Source organism: Ambystoma mexicanum, chromosome 14, assembly GCF_040938575.1.
Source record: "Ambystoma mexicanum isolate Mex_15411 chromosome 14, UKY_AmexF1_1, whole genome shotgun sequence".
In the NCBI taxonomy this organism is placed as follows: Eukaryota; Metazoa; Chordata; class Amphibia; order Caudata; family Ambystomatidae; genus Ambystoma; species Ambystoma mexicanum.
This window is the reverse complement of record NC_090940.1, coordinates 562987827-563006946: the sequence shown is the minus strand read 5'-3', so window position 1 is coordinate 563006946 and position 19120 is coordinate 562987827. Positions and strand designations below refer to the sequence as shown.

General features: G+C 46.8%; 1 protein-coding gene across 1 annotated transcript in view; it reads left to right on the top strand.

Annotated features, from left to right (window-relative positions):
- Positions 1–19120, top strand: part of RIN3 (Ras and Rab interactor 3) — a 693813-nt gene that overhangs the window by 252604 nt on the left and 422089 nt on the right. The window contains exon 2 of the mRNA XM_069637919.1: positions 18420–18600. Within this exon, the coding sequence (XP_069494020.1) occupies positions 18420–18600 (181 nt within the window). The remainder of the gene's footprint in view (positions 1–18419; positions 18601–19120) is intronic.

Here is a 19120-nt window from a genome sequence, read left to right as displayed (position 1 = left end):
CTGCACTCTCCTTCTCCCCTCACATCTCCGACGTCCCCAAGAAGTTACACTACCAGCTGCACCTTCTTAGAGGTATTCTTACTTTCCTCTCCTTCCCCCAGAAGCTCACTGTCTCCAGAGCCCTGGTCCTCTCCAAGCTGGACTACTGTAAAAGCATCTCTCAATCTGCCTGCCTCTACTCTCCGCCCTCTGCAACTTATCCAGAACAGGACTGTGAGACTTGTCCTTGGCCTCAAGCCCAGGGATCGTATCTCTCCAGGACTGAAATCTCTGCACTGGCTCCCAGTGGCTGCAAGGATTAAGTTCAAAACCCTCTGCAATGTACACAAGGCCTTCTGGGGTCAGGGACCAAAATACCTTCAACTCTCTACCTAAATATCTCCCTTCTCGAGCTGTTCACTCATCTGTCTGCAACTCCCTTAGGGTCAGTCACTTCTCCAAGCAACGAGTTGGTGGCAGATCACTCTCTTCAGCAGGGCCCTCTCTCTGGAACAGCCTTCCTGCCTCCCTGAAACTTGAGGAGAACCATCTCCGGTTCCGGAAACGCCTCAAAACCCTCCTCTTTGCTTCTGCTTTCTCTCCTCGCCTCCCTTGCTGAATTCCTGACCGTAATTGCCCTGGTTACCTGGCCACCCTTTTGATCTCTGGCCCAGGCCCCGTCAATTACCCACCTGCACTGCCTCCCTGGCAACCCCTGCACTTGGGGACCGTTTTTCCGTATCCTTTCAGTCCCCTTACTAGCACTTACGTCTGCACTTCCTTGCACTTGCCACTAGCTGGCTGTTCATGTGTCATATGTATTCCACTTCCCATGTACTGCATTTCCCCTCTCCCTTCCCCCTGCGCACTTTTCCTTTCCCCCCTTCCCATGCACTTGCGCCATCTGAATGACACCTGGCCTAGTAGGATCGTTGTTTGTCCTCCCATTGTCCCCCCCCCCCTTGCCTCGTCGCGCCTTGAAACACCTGTGTATAGGCGCGTTATAAATGCCATATCATAACGGTCAGAGTGATAAGATCGCCATCCATGTCACATCTGGCAATTAGCCTTCTACATATCAGTGTCACATGCATCCATGTTGCGTCACAGTTGCACACTTGTCAAATACACACACACATGCACACAGTGCAGATACATGCAGCTGGAACCAACATCCATGTGTGACACCACAACCATGCCAACTTACATACACCGTAATTCAAACATGTGTGCCCCCACATCTGCATTTGGCCTGCATGCTTATCCACACATACACCATCCATGTGTCTCACACATGGGAGGATTCGCATGTGTCAGCCTCACGCCCCTGTACATACACATCCATACATGGCCCTACAGAAACACTTGTGCAGCCTGCACACTACTGGCACACCACGACACGCACAACGTCCAACTAGTATGCATGTACACTTACCGCTCGACTCCAGATGGGTCTGCCTCTCAAGGACCTGGACGTGGAGCGCTGGGCTTATGCGTTCCAGGACCCTCATTTGGTGGTCGGACAGGTGGCCCCTTCAAGAGGCGCCGGGCCTTGTCGAGGGTCCTGGACCTGAAGTCCTCCCAGCGCTTCTTGACATGTTTGATGTCGCGGACTGCCACCCCCTCCTCGTTGATGGCAGTCACAATGTCCATCCAGATCCTGGTCCGTCCTTCATAGTCGGCGCGAGAACTTCCAAAGAGGGCATCATACTGCCCCAGGACTTGCTCCACCAGGACACCAACTTCACTGGCACTTCAGCTGGTGGCCCTCTGACTCTCTGGCTGGGGGGTTGCCAGTGGTGCCAGATGGCGTTGTGCCCGACATGGCAACCCCAGAGGCAGGTGTGGGTGGGCAACTGGTTCCTGGGGCTGGGCTGTGGAGAGATGGTATCCCAGTCGAGAGTCTTCAGTTCCAGCAGGGGTGGTCACAGCAACTTCACCCCTGGCTGACGTGCAGGCAGCAAATAGCAGCGCATGTGGGCAGTAGGCCGGCAGCAGCAGATGGCAGGTGGGAGCGTGCTCGGGGCTCTTGGGGGCAGTAATTCGGTCTTCTGGGCAGGAGCGTGGTCTTCCGTGTGTTGTTGCGTGGCCAGCTTGATACAGAGTGATTTGGCACGTGAACAAATTGCACGTCAGCGTGTAATTCGAGGAAAGGGCCTTAGCGCGTCTGTGACGTTACGCACGCAGGCGTTTTCCTCGTGACGTGGGCATAGTGGTTCAGGGCGCGTGAAAAAACTGCACATCCGCATGTGAATGTGTGTAATCCGAGGAAAGGGCTTACGCGTCTGTGACGTGACGCGCATGGGCGTTTCCCTCAACACGGGTGCATGTTCATCGTACACGTCCAAAAACTGCACGTCCAGTGTCAGCTCGAGTAATTGGAGGAAAGGGCCTTTGCGCGTACCCGCGTAAGTGACGTTGTACTGAAAGGGGCCCCTAGCGGTCCATTACGTCTATGGAAACAAGGCGAGTCACCAAACGCAATAGATACGCCAGACACAAGGTTGTATTCCCAAAGCAAGGGTTCATTGCAAAGCAAAATGTCTCACTTGGCCAACTCGGTCTCACGCCCCGCGACGTGTATCTCTAGACCTCGAGGGACGCAAGAAAGTGAATTACGTACATCGGTTACATATATACAAAATGCATATCAAACAATCAGCTATGACATGTTTAACACCCCCCTTTATTGGGTTTCTTTGAACTTGGTGTGATGATGGACACTTTCGACAACTGACACCTTCAAATATCTATTCTAGTAACAATTTGCAATTTGTGAGTGCGGAGGCATCTTTCAGTTGTTGAACGGAGCACAGCGCTTCTGTTCTTGGAAGCGAGCTACATACGGGGGAAGAGTTGCATTCCAGACCTTGCTATCTATGAGGTGCTATTCGTGTCCTGGGAGCCGACATGCTCTAACAGGGCTCAGCAAAGGGGGGGCCGTAAGAAGAGCATAATTCAAGCCTTTAGCTGCTTTATTCTAACATATAACGAGACTGGCTGGCAGCTGCAAAATGATTAAATGCCCTGCAACTCTGCTTCAAGGTTACATTCGGGAGGGAGCCGGGCATTCTTCCTGGCGCTGCCTACGTTGTGTTTCAACAAACTCTTGTTATCCTCGTGGCCCTGCGGCCTTGTCTTTTCACATGCAGACAACAATGTTTTACAGTCGAGCAGTGTAAGTAGAAAATGTACTGCGAAGCAACAAGAACAGAAAGCAATGAGCAATGGTTGGAAAACAAAATGGCGGTTCTTGTTACATCAAAATGGCCGTTCATTGGCAAACTCGGAAACCTATATTCTGTCATATCGTGCATGAGATGGTTGGCCCACGAACATCAAAATACATTTGCGGTCACATATGAGAGGTATCCATTTTTCTAGACTGACAGTACGTGTGGGCTGGTTTAAAAGGTAGTGTAGAAACCCATTTCCTTGTACGTGCTTTTCGTGGAGAGCGAGTGGGTGAATTCTGTACTTCTTGTCAGTTCACACGCGATTACTTCACCGCGTTTCAAGTTCGTACTCCCTGTTACCTCTGACAGCGTTCATTTTTTTTTGTTGGGCCTGTTTCCTCAAACCGCGTTCCCTTCTTCTTTTGTCCCGTCTCCTCAGACAGTGCACAATTCTTCTTTTGGCAGGGGTGTTGCCAACGCGCACACGTGCGTCTTTTTCACGTTCTTTTTCCAGGCAGACGGTGAGTCGTGCACGTATTTACCAACTGTGCTTGCCCCGTGTGTCGCGTACCCTTTTAGAGGTCATTGTAGGCTGCGTGGAACACACGTACACTTATTTTTGTGTTTCTGGGTGCCACAGCGTAGTGCGGGTTCATTTTTCCATGCACGTGGTCTACGAGGGGTTGCGTGCATGTTATTTTTTTTTCGCGGTGCCTGTGCGTTGCGTGACCCGTCTTCTTCCCCCAGGGGTCACAGACAGCCTTGCTAGAGCACTAGGGTACGAATTCCATCTAGTACCCTACCCCTTTCACCACCAATTGCCCAGGACAATCGTTTACTGCTAGTCCCATACGCACAACATCAGTGCCATGGTTGGGAGGCGACCAAGCGGTAAGAGAGGCAAAGGTGGCCGACCTCCAAATGGTGGGCGTGGTGGGCGTGGTAGGGGACGTGGCCATGATTTGCAGGGTGCCCCTAGACCCCCATGTGTGGAGGAGCAATCAGGGACGCCCATGACCCCCCACCCCCCCAATGGCTGTGGGAAACGTAGCTGACACCATCCCAGCTCAGCCCTTGTTGGACCAGCCCATTGTGACACCTGAACCGGCACAGGATGACTCCCAGGCTGACTTCCAGGTCAGCAAGTATACGCCACGTGTGGCGGTGCAAGTTGGTGTCACCAGGCCACATGGATCTGGGGCAGCTATGTAATCTGCTGCCCCAAGTAGGCAGGTTGGGGTGGCTGCAGGGGCAGCTGCAGCTCAATCCACCCCAGCTCTGAGTCTCCCAGCCGGGACAGTGTCGGTCCCGGTCCATCAAACCGACGTTGCCCCTGCCAACATCACCCTGCGGCCAATGCCTGCACCAATACCTATTGTCATTGTGCATTCGCACACTCCTAGTACCCAGTCCACTGGCACTTCTGCCCCTACTGACCAGAGCGGCGTAAGCCACTCAGGATCCGCACCACCTTTGAAAAAGAGGAAGAAGGGTGCTCTGGCACTACAGGCTGAGACCCCAGACACGGCTACACACTCCGGCACGTCAAGGAAGCCTAGCTTTAATGACGCCGAACTTGATGCACTAGTGGCCTATGTGTCGGCACATAGCCGCAAAATGGTGGTGACTGCAGGGTGCAAGACCACACCTGGTCAAAGTAAGGCACACTGGCAGACCATCGCGGACATCATTAGTGCCCTTGGATTTGTGAGGCGCTCGGCTGATTGCTACAAGCGCTGGAATGACCTGAAACGCAGAGCAAAGAACAAGCTGGCCTCAAATTGTGCTTCTACTCTGGTGACTGGCGGTGGATCTCCACAAGAGGACAACCAACTCACTGAACAGGAGTCTGTTGCTGGAACCTTCGTCGCAGAGGAACAGATCCAAGGCGTGGGAGACCTACCGGATTACGACGTGAGTGCCGATGCATGTGTGTGTAATACATGTGTATGTTGTGTGGGTGACGGGTTCTGATTGAGTGCCAGGTGAGGGTGTGTGCACCTGAGTGGTATGGGTCACCCATGTGCTTCCTCCAAAACATTCACTGGCCTTGGATTTGGGTATGACAGTATCCCTTCTGCCCACAGTAGCCATTTAGCGCCACATTACTGCAGTTGCCCTTGAACTGTCATCTTGCAACAACATTGTTCAGAATTTTTCAGTGTTCATTCAGGCTGATTGTTATAATTATCCCACTTTTGCAACACATTTTTCAGCCCTTTTGTCACATATGTGACATGCTTCTGTCATTGATTACACCCCACATTGGCCCACATTTGTTACCTTGTTATGTGAATGATTAGACCATTCAGGCTGATTGAGTATTGGCCTGCTCACATTGATTTCTGGTGATTGTTTGTATGTGGTATTTGATAGTTGTTTCCTGTGATGTTTAAGTGACCAACCATTGATGTGTACATCTGCCTGCAATCACTGTATTCTTGTACACTGGATGTGTTGCAGTGAGTGGCACATGCGTATTTTGTCACACTATGTAGCATTGTTAATCTCATCATGTCCGACTCACATGGATGGCTGACAGTACTCATTCACTATAACACACAAAACAGAATAAGGAACAGACACTTCACTAGAGCTAGTTACTTTATTGAACCATTAATGCAGCCCTAACCCTTTCCCTACAAGGGACACACTATTCTAGCCATGCATGATGTTCCTAACCCTGGAGAGCGCTGATGCACCGACTACAGGCGGGGAACACATGGGGACTATTCTCACCCTATATCAATTTGCAGTGGGATGGTTTCCACGAAAAGTTTCCACAGTAAATTTTGTACACACAAATGTCATACAACTATGGGTAGTTAGCCCAAACAGGTTAAAATCAAAGCAGTTGTGGGAAAACCATTTCCCGACTGCACCCTTGGGTCAAAAAAGCAGGTCACGTGGGACTCGATGTCAGGTAATCTGACAATTTAATTACCGTGGGGAGGTGATGATGGGTATCATTAGTGGGGTTGTGACATTACTCAGTATCTGACATGCATGCCATGCATGTGCAGGGGCATTTATACTCACCAAGCAGCCATGTATCGACATGCCGCCCAGCTTCTAGGTCCCGGTTTAGGGTTGACATTCTGTAAATGAAACTGTCATTGGTGGACCGTGGATAGTTGGCATATACTGAGGTGATGATTCCCTTGGCATCACATACAACCTGCACATTGATGGAATGCCAGTGCTTGCGGTTTCTATAGATGTGCTCAGTTTCCCTGGCAGGACGTAGAGCGACATGGGTGCAATCAATGGCACCTAGCACTTTGGGGAAGTGTGCCACCCCGTAAAAATCCTGGCCAACAGCCTGCCTTTCTGCAGGTGTTCTGGGCAGGTATATGTGCCTGCGGACTGATGGGCGTGCAGTCATGATGGCCAACACCTGGTGCAGGCAGCGTGACTGCGTGGCCTGTGACACCCCCCCACTATGTCACTTGTCCGCTGAAATGAACCAGTCGCCAAGAAGTGCAGTACATTGAGCACCTTTTCCAAGGGGCTCAGTGCTTTGGAGCACAGGGTGGGTGATGTGAGGTCATCCTCCCACTCACTTACCACTTCGAGTATTATGTGAGGTGGAAACCTGTACCTCCCATACACCTGATCATCAGGCATCCCAAAAAGGCTGGTTCTGGGTGTAAAAATTCTGGCCCTGACTATCCTCCTCCTCCTCCTCCGGTATCCCACGACCACTGCTGCGAGGAACGGTATATTCATCTTAGCGTCTGAGCTTGTTTGTTGTTTGCGTGCACTTTTATGCTGCGCGGGTCCACGTACGCCTGCTTCCTGCTGGCGTACGTGTTTCCAGATTAGCGCGTCTTTTTTGTCGCACGCGTTGGCCCCGTTCTATTCCATGAATAACTGTTATAGGCGCGCGTGTGGGCGTTCCGCGCATTTGCCTCCTGTACTTCCCCTGTGACGCACACATTTTCACGCATTGGTCCCCATTCCGCGTGTTACGCCCCGTGTTACGCCTACTTTTGTTGTGTGCGCTGCTCTGTGTGCTTTCACTGTGCGCGTAGCGCACGCTGTTTGAAGACGTGTGCCCCAGCATGCGCCACGCAGGATTTTAGCGCACATCCATGAATTTACACTCGCACGGACTTCCATGAATCGCTGTACGTGGGTTTCGCTGCGATTTTCGCACTTGCGCTGCGATTTGCACGCTTGTGTGGAAATTTTCAGCGCACATTAATTCCATGAATTGGCCTGACAATCCTTTCTGTGGGTGTCTCTTGTAGGGTATCCTTTCCTGTCTAAAGATATAATTCCCTAAAGATGTTTCTGTATTGGGGGGTTGGGCATGCTCACACTGAAACCCATGCCCCCCTCATCTAAAATTCTCCAGAAACGAGAAGCAAAAGAGCCTTTGTACCCCATTTGAGTGGCTGATGTTCCAGCAATATTAAACTCTCATCCAAAAACGTAAGCTGTTCGAATAAGTTTGTATGGTTCATGGTTACAAACATGGTCACCCCAAACACTTTAATGTTGGGATGAGTGTTGTGAACCGTAATGCGAGCATCAAGCCATGCATCTGTTATGAATTTAGAGATTCACACATACAATCTTTTTTATCACAGATCTGTTTATCAATATAGAGATCTCTGATCACTGTTATATTACTGAAAAGCTCTGTTTAATGCAAAGTATACAGGAATCCTCATTGGTGCTATCTGTCCCCTTTCCCACTCTGAGGTATTTTGAAAGAGTGCAATAGGAGTGTACCAGACTGTCCATCTTGGAATGATAACCTATCAGAAAATAATTCATATGGTTAGTCTAGTATTCTCCCTTGCGATATACAAGAGGTGGTATGAACAGAACACCTGTAGCACAGGGCCAGTGGGCTCTCAAACCCCGGCAGGTTGGTCACATTGCAGTGTGCCTGTACGGGCATTCAGACAAAGCCTTCCCTGAGAGCAGGTGACAAAAAATCATTTACTTTGGCAGCAACTGCTGTGTTTTCACATCATATTTCCTCTGTGAAGTACTTGAATTACAATATAATGAAAACAGCTTCATTTTTTATAGCAATTATTTATTGATATTGAGGCATTTTGTCGTTTGACACAGAGGTGTAATTTTGGAGTGATTTGTGCCAGTCGAGGGCGGGGTGAGGGGTGTGCTTGTTTGGGCGCATTCTAGTGTTTTGCCCTGGGCACCTAGTTGCTAGAAACTGCCCTGCCTGTAATTGTAGTTATTCGCACTCTAGGTTAAAGTCACAGGGTGGTAAGAGCAAGGTATTTGTTTGAAACAATGGGTCGTGACGACTGCGCGAGCCTTGGTTTCAGACAAACACTTGCCCAACATGGCCCGCATGTAAGTGGATGCGAGGCGGCTTGGAGCGGAGCCCCATCTTCATATCCATAGTGGACGGTGGGTGATGGGAGGGTGGACATTAATGAAGCGGCAAGGTGGTGCTGCAACAGCAAAGGTAAGTGGGAGGTGGGGAGGCAACAGCAGGGATGCCAGTGAAAAGGGGGGGGCATGTGCGAGCAGCAGTGAGCTTGCTGAGAAACGGCCTGCGTTCCAGGCAACCTGCTTGGCTGCCGTGCTCACCCGGGGTACCAATGAAAGTTGCCCTAATCACGATCTAGAGAGGGTGGGGCAGGATTTGAAGTGTAGTTCGTCTGAGCTCTGTTCTGCAAATGAATATGCCCATTTACCGACATGTCTCACCAGGACAAACCTTGCCATGGTGCAAAGGTGTTTTGCAGCAGTGGAACATTTTCCCCTTGAAATAATGGCATTGAAATGTGTGCTGCACAGGTGCAAAGGTAATCCAACACAAGCCCCAATGCATATGGGGCATGGAAGGTTAGGGAGACCTAGGGAAAAATTCCTCTGAGTTGGTTCAACTCTAGTTCAGTCTTGCCAATGGACTTGGGAGTGATCTTCTGAACGGGGGAAAAGGACGAGACTGTAGGAACCAAGAGAAATGTCACTATGCCCTTTACCAGGTGCACACTGACCTAATACAATATTGGACACCAATGGGCAGCGCAAGACCATGAGAACACTAAAATAAATGACATTGGGAAAGCCATGGGGCAGGAACTGGATAATTAGCAAGGGTAAACCTGAGACCGCAAAGGGTCTGTGGGTAAAGAGCAAGCAGAAGTGGGCAACCAGACTGGACCTTGTGGCCATCATCTACTGGCCCTTCTGTTTCTATGGCCTATGTGTATTTCAGTGATATGTAGCAATTTGATATCTCTGGAATGGCAATTGGCTGCTATGACTGCCAATTGGAAACAATGACAGGGAGCAGTGATATTGCAACGTCTTGACCATATTCATATCAAATGAAGAGATGTCTGAAGACATTTGACCCCACTAACATAACAGGATGCCACATAACTGATGAGAAACTGCAGGACAAATAACATATAAACAAAATCAGAAAGTTACTAAAGCCGGTACCTAAAGAAGGCCCCACTGAACTCTCAGAAAACCTTTTGTAACAAGCTAGCATCTTCTCCATAAAAATGCACAAAAAGCTCATTGTGTCCTCCCTGTATTCAGATAATGATGCCATCTTTCCATCTAAAGAAGTATCTCTACATGCCCCATAGTCTGATGCCTTCAACCCTCAGCCAGGGCTCAAGTCCAGGGTACACGCGGGTGGACGGGTCCACCCACTTCTTTCAGGAATCGTCCCTCTTTTTTTAGAGGGCAATTTCATATCCTTATTCTGGCAATGCCACATTCAATTGGTACGTTAAGGAGTCCCCACACTTTTATTTCTAGGACTTTACCCCTGTCCCTAGCAATTGAGTAATGTTTGCCAATCGATTGCTCTAGTGGGTATTCCGTACTGGCTCCCAGAACACCCTGCCCATCTAAAATAACAAAGCTTCTTGGTCCTCATCCAAGAGGATCTGCACAATCATAGTGGAATAGGTTCAGAATCAAAATCACGGGGGCGGAAATGGATTTGGGCCCAATCTCACCAGGACCTCACATTGCACATGGCTAAATATGTTGGACCTATCCAAATAGAGGGGTACATCGCTGGGATTGTAAATAACTAATGGGAAAGCATGGCTAATAAATCACTGCTTCAAATGAAACTGCATGGGACAATTTAGCATCTATTTCAACCCAAACACACAGGAATTAGGTGGAGCGCTGGTATGTCTGTGGACCGGTGACCCTGTTCACCAGGAGAGATGTTTGGGTGGTATAATAACTAATGCACTTCTTCTCAAGAAATTAACACTGGACCACGATGACCTTACTAACCTCTGCCCCATCAACCAATTTCCCTTTCTGTGTAAGATCCTTGAGAAAGTAGTAGCCACTCCAAAACATTGATGTCGGCAACCTCTGTCAGTGCTTCCATTCTAGCTTCGGACCCAGATGCATCACGGAAACTGTTCCCATCAAGGTGATTGACTGTCGTTAACATTATAATCTAAGGTCATCCTTGCCTCTTGGGTCTCGACCTCTCAGCAGTGTTTGATAAAGTAGGCCAACCGGCACTCGTCAACCTTCTAAATTGCTGCCTTGGGAATCAGAAAGACCATCCTCTCCTAGTTCAAATCCTACTTGCTAACTGTCACCAATTTGTCCAGATCACAAACTTTACCCATAACATGTGAAGTACTGCAAGGATCCATCACCTCCCCCCTTGATCTTCAACTGTGGATATTCTGTGAAACCCTTCTGGTTTCAATCCACATCAACTAATACGTAGATGACCCGCATCTCATCCTCAAGGTAGCCTCCATCAAAGACGTCCACAGACTCGAGGCCTTCCTGACATTGATCAAGTTCTGGATGTCCAGAGCTTACCTGAACCTCAACCCCTTCAAGACCAAATTCCTACTCATGACCATGACCAACTACACTGAACCCATTGATATCCAGACCTGGCTCTCTGCTATGACCCTACAGGGCTTCATGCCCCAGCTGACCACCTGCGCCAAGTCCCTCGGGTTGTACATCGATGGACACCTCTCCTTCAAGGTGCACATAGCAATGAATATACACACAGCTTGATACCAACTTTCCCTCTTGCAGAAAATGAAGCTCTTGTTCCTAGCAAATTGTTTCGGATCTGCTGCCCAAACCTTGTTCCTCTCCCGCCTGGATGGTGGCAATGCCTTTCTGAAAGGCCTTTCAGCGACCGCCCTGGCACCCCAGAGATGTTCCCTGCATGTTGCACCTAGACTCATTAAATGACTCCTCAAATTCGACCACATCACCCTGACCCTCTTTGAACTACATTGGCTGCCTTTGCGAGCAGCTATCACCTTCAAATCCTGCTCCATCTTCTAAAAGAGCATCACCCTGACACGCCCCCAAGCTACCTCGCTGAGATGCTCTACATCTCCTGAGGCCTACGATCCACCAGAAGTAAGAACATTTGCAGACTTGACTCTGTTGGTGAAGGAAAGAACCAGAAGACACGCCTTCTCTGTCTAACTTACTCCCCATCAAAACGAGGCTCGCCCCATTCACTTGTATATTTTAGGAAGCAACACAAGACCCTTCTATTCAAGGAATGGCTCCTCCCCAACACCTGGTGCACACACCCTCCAATCTACGCCTAACCTCTGCCTCCCCCTGCTTCCTCTTCTGGTTGCTTGTAAATCCATAGTTGCCAATTGCCTGCCCTTCCCCTCTCCCGTTGTTAGCTCCATGCTACCTTGTATTTCTGCTTCCCTCACTGTGTACCCTTCCCCTGTGACTTGTAAAGTACTCAGTTGCTTTCCAAAGCTAGATCCATGCTTAATAAATACCCTAAGAATAGTATTCATAATAAACCTTAAAGATACTTGAAGGACCCCCTAACAAGCCTTGTCCAGTGGAAACCTGCTGTAGAGCTTTGCCTAAAGGAGCCATATTGCATAAGGACGACAGCTGGGAGGCATAGCCTGCTGGAAGAAGTTGCCTAGAGTTGGGATGCCTTGCCGATCCCGTGCTTTAAGAGACAAACCCAGAACTGAGTATTAAAAATGCTGATACCAATTGAACATCTGTTAGGGGAGTCCTTTGCCAGCCAAGCCACTGAATGGGGTTCGCTGTGGGGGAAATCAATGCAGAAGTAATTTGAAATAGAATGCCATAGCATTTTCAGCATGAAATGCACATTGCCCTCCGATAATAGCCCCAGTCATTGGAGAAGTTATGTAAAATAGAATGCCATGGCATTTTCAACACGTAAGGTTCAGAGTTTTCTAGTAATAGTCAAGTCAACCAAAGGCTTGTGTTTTTCACAGGTGTATTCTAAGACTGGACGCCTGGAATGGTGTACAGCATTTCCCAGTTTACAGTAGATTAAACTTTGCACATGTGGAAGCCACAGTTGGGTAAAAAAATAATTCTGAGTAGTCACACCATTTTAGTGGGATGAGAGGGAGTTTAGTGTGCCATTTTCCATCCCTGAAGATGCCAGTGTAAATGACTGTTGAAATCATTCCGATAACATTACTCTGAAAAGAAAGTAACCTGTATTAAACAAGTTATATCCGCTCACAGAATTATACTTTCACGCTTGTGTTATTTATGATTGAACCAATATTTTGTGCTGCATGAAAACGCAGCTCCCTAAATCCAAGCCAGTAGATTGAAAGTACCACCCATCACAGTTGGTGTTTTACATGCATGCCTACACTATGAATCAATAACACTAATATATATATATTAGATGCCACATAAATGAGAACCCAATTGGATGTGATGTATAATGTAGATTTTCTCTGATGCCAGAACTTGTTTGTTAGAGAATAGTGTATAAATTTCCACATGGTGATCGTTTTTTGAGACCTGCAAGCCGACGAGGGATGGTAACTGGAATGTTACTTGTATATTGTTTAGAACAGCTATATAGTTTGGATATAAGAATGTAGACCAGCTGCCTGCAATTGTGTAATATTGTGGGTGACTCCTCCAGCATAAGCTTAGGGGACAACCTGTGGTTTTGATTTACTACTTCAATAAAACACTATTTAGATGAAATACAGCATGTTTCTTGTCCTAGATTTTTGGGTTGGGATTGTCACAATAGGGGGTGTTGGATGAGGGGTTGCCGGCTCCGCAAGTATAATTTTAAAGTTAAGGTGTAATTTGGCAATCAAAACATCTTAAGCCTTATAGGCTTATATACTGCACCAAATCACCATAGTAGTATCGCGGGCCTATGCTTGTTCATGGAGTGGGGCACTGTGCCCCCTGCAGGGGTATACAGACCTTATTCTACTGGAAGAAAAACAAAATGAGGAGAGCGAAAATAGAGGAATGACAAAGTGGAAAATGGATGCCACAAATGGAGAGGGAAGGATGCAGTGGGGAAGAATGTCTTGTGGTAGTATGGGCGCGTGGCAGTCCTTTTTAGGTCGAAATGCCACCATCTTATTCCGAATTCAGCCACGTTTGTGAAGAAGTCATATGAAAAATACAGCCTTACTTGCCTAGATGTTGCCTCAAATGCTGTAATGAACCCACCTTATGGGAGATGAAACATCACAAGCTAGGTTTGGGCATCACATACAAGGTCCAGGCTCAAATGCCCAGGTGCTGCCATCCTATGTCACATGGAGGGGGCCAGTACATCTATTTTTCTTCGTACATTTTGGCCCTCTGATATTTTCCCTCCATTAGGTCTTTTTGGGCTTATGCCCTACTAATCAATTTATGATATTGGGAGATGTCAGATGTATTAGATATGACCAATTTAGCATACATATAGATTCAGTAATTTCCTTCTGTGGGTCTTGTAAACAATGGACCATGCCATTTGAGGCTTTGTGAGAACTGTATGGGCAATCCATCCATATCAGCTGGGTACAGATAGGGATCGAATTCCAATTACATTCCCCTTCGTACCCAGGCCTGGTTTATGAGGACTTGGGATCTGTGGCAACAGTAATGGGGGATGGGCGGAGGTGATAGTTGGCTCAGCAGTTAAAAGAAGGGCGTACAGTGGCTTTTCAGCTGGAGTGTATAGATTCGGCAATGACCCAGGTCTTGGTGACTAAAATGCATTAATGCCTAGTGGGGCGCAGAGGCAGAACGAGCCATACAATAATTGCATATGTGTGAGTGCACCCGGAGAGCTGCGCGACACTCATTTAGATGGTAGACTGAATGATATTTTTTTTAGGCGACGGTGGAATTGCAGATGTAGAACCCTTGGTGGTAAATTGCCTGTCCTCCCCCGTTGTTAGCTCCCAACTCCCTTTTATCTCTGATTCCTTCCCAGTTTCCATTCCCCTTTTACTTGTAAAGCACACTGTTGCTTCCGGAAGCTAGTCCTGCGCTCAATAAATACCCAAATAATTATTATAATAATTGCACGTGGAGAGCTATGAGACACTCATTAAGATGGTCCATTTTACCCTCATTTTTAGATGACTGGAGAAAGTGGGTCATTCAGTAAGTATACATCCAATGAGTGTCCCGTACGTGGACTCCCTCATGCAGTCATTGTACGATTCGTTCCCCCTCTGCGCCCCACCAGTTGGGGTCACAAACTGAGTGTTAATCACAGTGTTCTATTCCTTTCCTGTGTGGGAATCTTATGTTACCATTTATTATTTGATTCATACAGGAGTATTTGAAGCTCAAAATGCATTAAAACTCGTAGTCACATTCCAAATGTTACTAGGTTTGTATCATGGGATTCTCAGTGATGTATTGTGGAAACTGTAGTACTGTGTAGGTTACAGTTCTGAAAAGTTAGAATTTGCATAGAAAGCTGTAATTGGCACTCTGTTTGTTCGTGTCTCCCATGACGAGGTTATCACAAAGTACATTACAACATGGCCGACACCAACCTGTAGACAGACAGTCGTCAATGACACAAACAAGGGACTTAGTTGCCAAGTCATCCCCTCATTACATGGCAACAAGCAGGGATCACAGCAACACTTGGCTTGAACGCGGGACGCGGCAATGATATTTGCAGGTAAGCCCTGGGGTCCCTGACAGCCCACCCGCTCTCAGGACCAATCGCATCAGGATGCGCTTAATTCCAGCACATAGTCGAATTATTAAAAAGAGCAGCACTTGTTGAATCAGCTACAGTTATTGCCACATGTTATGTAAAAATCGGGTCTAAGCTATTTAAATCAACTGACAGCATACACGCCATTTGTGGCTTTTAATGTACAACCTCAAATATTAGCAAATTAGTCTTAACTTCTATTAAAATGGAACCAAGGGCAGCGCAAGCTTTTTAACATGATGCAACCCGCATTAAAAGTAAAAGCGCCTTTTTGCAACTTTAGCTGACAATGTGCATAGAAGTGTTCACAAACCGCCATCTTTCCTTTCTCTCCCACGCCCTTACCTCACAGTTGGGATTGATCCCTGTTATTACACTTCCAGTAATGATCAAGAGAAATAAAGTTGGGTAAGAAATCTTTTCTCGCATTACAGCAAACTTAGCATGAGTTTGTTCAATCACAACCACTCACCAATTATTCATTTCTAATGTGCTTTCCTTTTTTCCTTTTGATTTTTCCAAACCTAAACATCCATCCCTTATCCCCTACCCTCTCTCTCTGTGAATGGGAAACTGAAATGGAAATGCATAGGTTTAAAAAATGCCATTTGCTTTTGTTTTCTTCTCAATAATGTTTGATTGAATTACTTAACTTTCTTTTCTGGATATTCCGTTTTACCTTGATGTTTACTATGTGGTTTGGTACATAGGGATTGGATGGTGCATTTTTTTTTACTATTTTCACTTATGATGGGTCATAATTAGATGAGCCCTGATTTGAGAAAGGCACCTTGCCGAAACACGTGTAATCCATAGGGCAGATCAATTAAACTTCCTTATCACACAACAGCATTTGGACTCAGTCTCCAGTGCATTTTTTTCTGGCGCAGTAACAAGGTTTGACCACAGCAGGCTGGTTTTGCATTTTAATCAGTACTGACCTTGGTCGGTGCTGAATCCATGCTCTCCAGCTGAAAAGCCACTCAGTGCAAGCCCTGCCTTGAATTGCTGAGCCAACGATCACCTCCACACCACCTTGCAGTGTAGACACGAAGCCGAAGACCTTCTAAGCCAGACCTGGCATGAAGCAATGATCTCTTATTGGGATTTATACCACACACCACTGCCATTTGCACGGTCTCCAGACGCTCTTGTGAATTGAACCAAGGGAGGGTGGCTCGTTAGAGTGGGAGAACACAAGGTAGCTTTGCTGTTGTGTTGATGTTTGCAAACTGGGCGTACCCCAGGCTCTAGCTGCCGGTCTGTGTCAAGGGCAAGAAGCATTTGTGTCCAAAAAGGAGAAAGAAGCACCACTGTGGTGCTAGAACGCATGGACTGCAAATTAAAAAAAATAAACAAACAATGAATTCTGAATACCTCACTTCAAAGTACTAAAAACATAACATCTGGACCTTTTTCTATCGAGTCATTTTTTGTTTTTTTAAGTTGGTCATTCGGTTACTTCTATGTAATATCCAATACAAGAGTATGTTTTGTCATTGTGAAGAAGCCATTAAAGGCACTTTTGTTCCCAGCGAAGACAAACCTATGTACCTTTTTGAAAACTGCCAGCACTCTTCATGGCATTGCCGTCATCTGATGCTTCTACCTGTTTATTTATTTTTTATTTATTGCACTTGATTACACACCCAAACCCTTAGGTATCATGGCGTACATACATCTTGGTCATACATCTTAGGTTACACAGTAATTTTAAGTAGTACAGGCATGGCAGTTACATGATACTTGAGCCATTACCGGTATTATGCGGTTCTTGGGCAGATACAAGCTTGATCTTACTCTATCTTGGCCAATTACAAGAGTTTTGAGAATCTTAGGCAGTAGCAGAGGTAGGAGGAAGGCAGGTGGTTTCCTCTGCGTAAGGAGCTACATGTAGGATTGGCGATATACGGAGTGACCGGGCAAGCTGTGTAGCGCTTGAGTAGCTAGTATTTGTTAAATACGAGCCTGTGCGCCGCTTTTCAGCTGACACCCCCTTATTACAAGCATGCAAGGGAGCCCGGAAGGGGGATGCATGTAAATGACCCGGCTCTTTCACACTAGTTCAGGAGGCTGCAAAACAGTAGCTGTGCTGAATACTTTAGGAGAGTGGTTTTACACCTCTGTAATTTTGCTACTGGCATTGGTCGAAGTGGGAGAGAGCAGCGCTCTACTTTTCATTTTTAATTTTTTTTTCAAAGTTTTGCTGTTCCCTTTAAAAAAACTTTTTATTTGCATTTTTCATAACAGACTGAGACATAACAAGTTCAATATTTCCCTCCCCACGCCCCCCCTGTTCTTAGTTTAATCCAACAAGGCCTCCTCCCACCCCTGCGCTGTCTCGCAATTATCGGCACTTCCTGTTCTTTTACCCGTCAGGGAACTATATCAGCGTTGTCGTATCCACCCCTACCCTTCCCCTGTCCTCCGCTCCGTATTCTTCCAGTAGCGGATGTCTCATGGCGGTTTCAGGTCATTAGATTTTTATAGGTCATTCAGCAGTTGACCCCAGTATACTGTTACTACTTTCCCCTCTACACCCGCCCCCATTCCCTGTAATGTCAGTTCGGCAATCCCCCATCTGCGGGCATCTGCCTGCCAAGTTTTGCTGTTCCTATACTTTTATTTTAAATAGAAAATGTTCGAGAATGTTTAACTTTTAAAATAAGAGTGTAGGAAGAAGTTGAAACTTGTGCTTCAGTGCACTGCACTGAACATTGCCTTAAACAGCAGGTGTTTATTTGGGGGTTTTGATTGTGCGTGGGAGGGGGTGTGGCCATGGGTTTGTGGGAAGCGAGGAGTAGGTCAGCAGGGAACATAGTTCCACTACTTTTTTTTTCCGTACACTGACCACTGGATGCTGGGCAGCAGATGTCCTGTTCATTTGTGTCAAATATTTTTAAAAGTTTACATTTTTTTATATTTGAGTATTTTAGTATGTTTCTGGTCTAATTTTGTATTTTCATTGCAAAGTATTGGGCAGATATTGTGTTTTAAATGGTGTCCTTACGCCATTCTGTATTTAGTAACCTTTTAACAAGTTTGACCATCGTTGGTATTACCTATATTAGGCCACTGAGCCACCATGAATTTAATTTTAACCGTTTGTTTTGTATAGTTTGATTTTAGAAAGAGTAGTAAATGAAAGTGCAATGTACACTGTAAAAATAATTTAAGTTTTACTTAATTGTTTGTAAAGGTTCTTATAGAATCAAATGCAAATAAATGCTCGAAGCCCTGTTTTTTGGTTTAATATAAAGCTGATGTTAATTGTGTTCTCATTTTGTAATGTTTAGTAATCCTGTTGTGGATCTCCTTGGAGAAGAAAGCGCCCTTCAGCACTCTGCTCTCTGCAATGGCCTCTCGCCACCTGGCATCGGTGTCTTGGATAAGCTCATTAAGACCTGCCCAGTCTGGCTCCAGCTGTGCATGGACCGTGAGAGGTCGGATCAGCTGCTCAATGCAGAACCTCTTGGGGTGAGTGCAAGCGTCTTTTATTTTCTTTATAGTACACACTTCCATCTAAATTGCTGCAACATGTTTTAGTCGCAAGCCAACACACAGACAATAAAAACAAAGGGACAGCCTTTGTCCTGTATAGCACAATGATCTTGTCTCATTGCCCAAAAGTGAGCCTCCGCCCTGCTCAGTAGGGCCAGAGGCTATTTAAGTCCATCTGCTAATTCCGCACCTCAATGGAGATGCTTGCCAGGGAGGGCACCATTCTATTGAAACTTGGATTGGCATTTTTGGGTGAAATGGACACCCACCCACCGCTCAATGTTAGTTCCTGGTGATCGACTGAAGCCCTGCGCAAGCTACTGACCGCCATCTCCCTGCATCCGTCTCGCCATAGAACCTCCAGGCCCTATCAGGGCTTGGGCACTTGACAATGAAAGTGCTCATTGGAATCTTCTCTTCAATGATCTAACAACCAACCCCTTTCAAATAGTTTACATTGGCATGCTTTGTCATGTGTAGTGTTTGGTATTGTGCT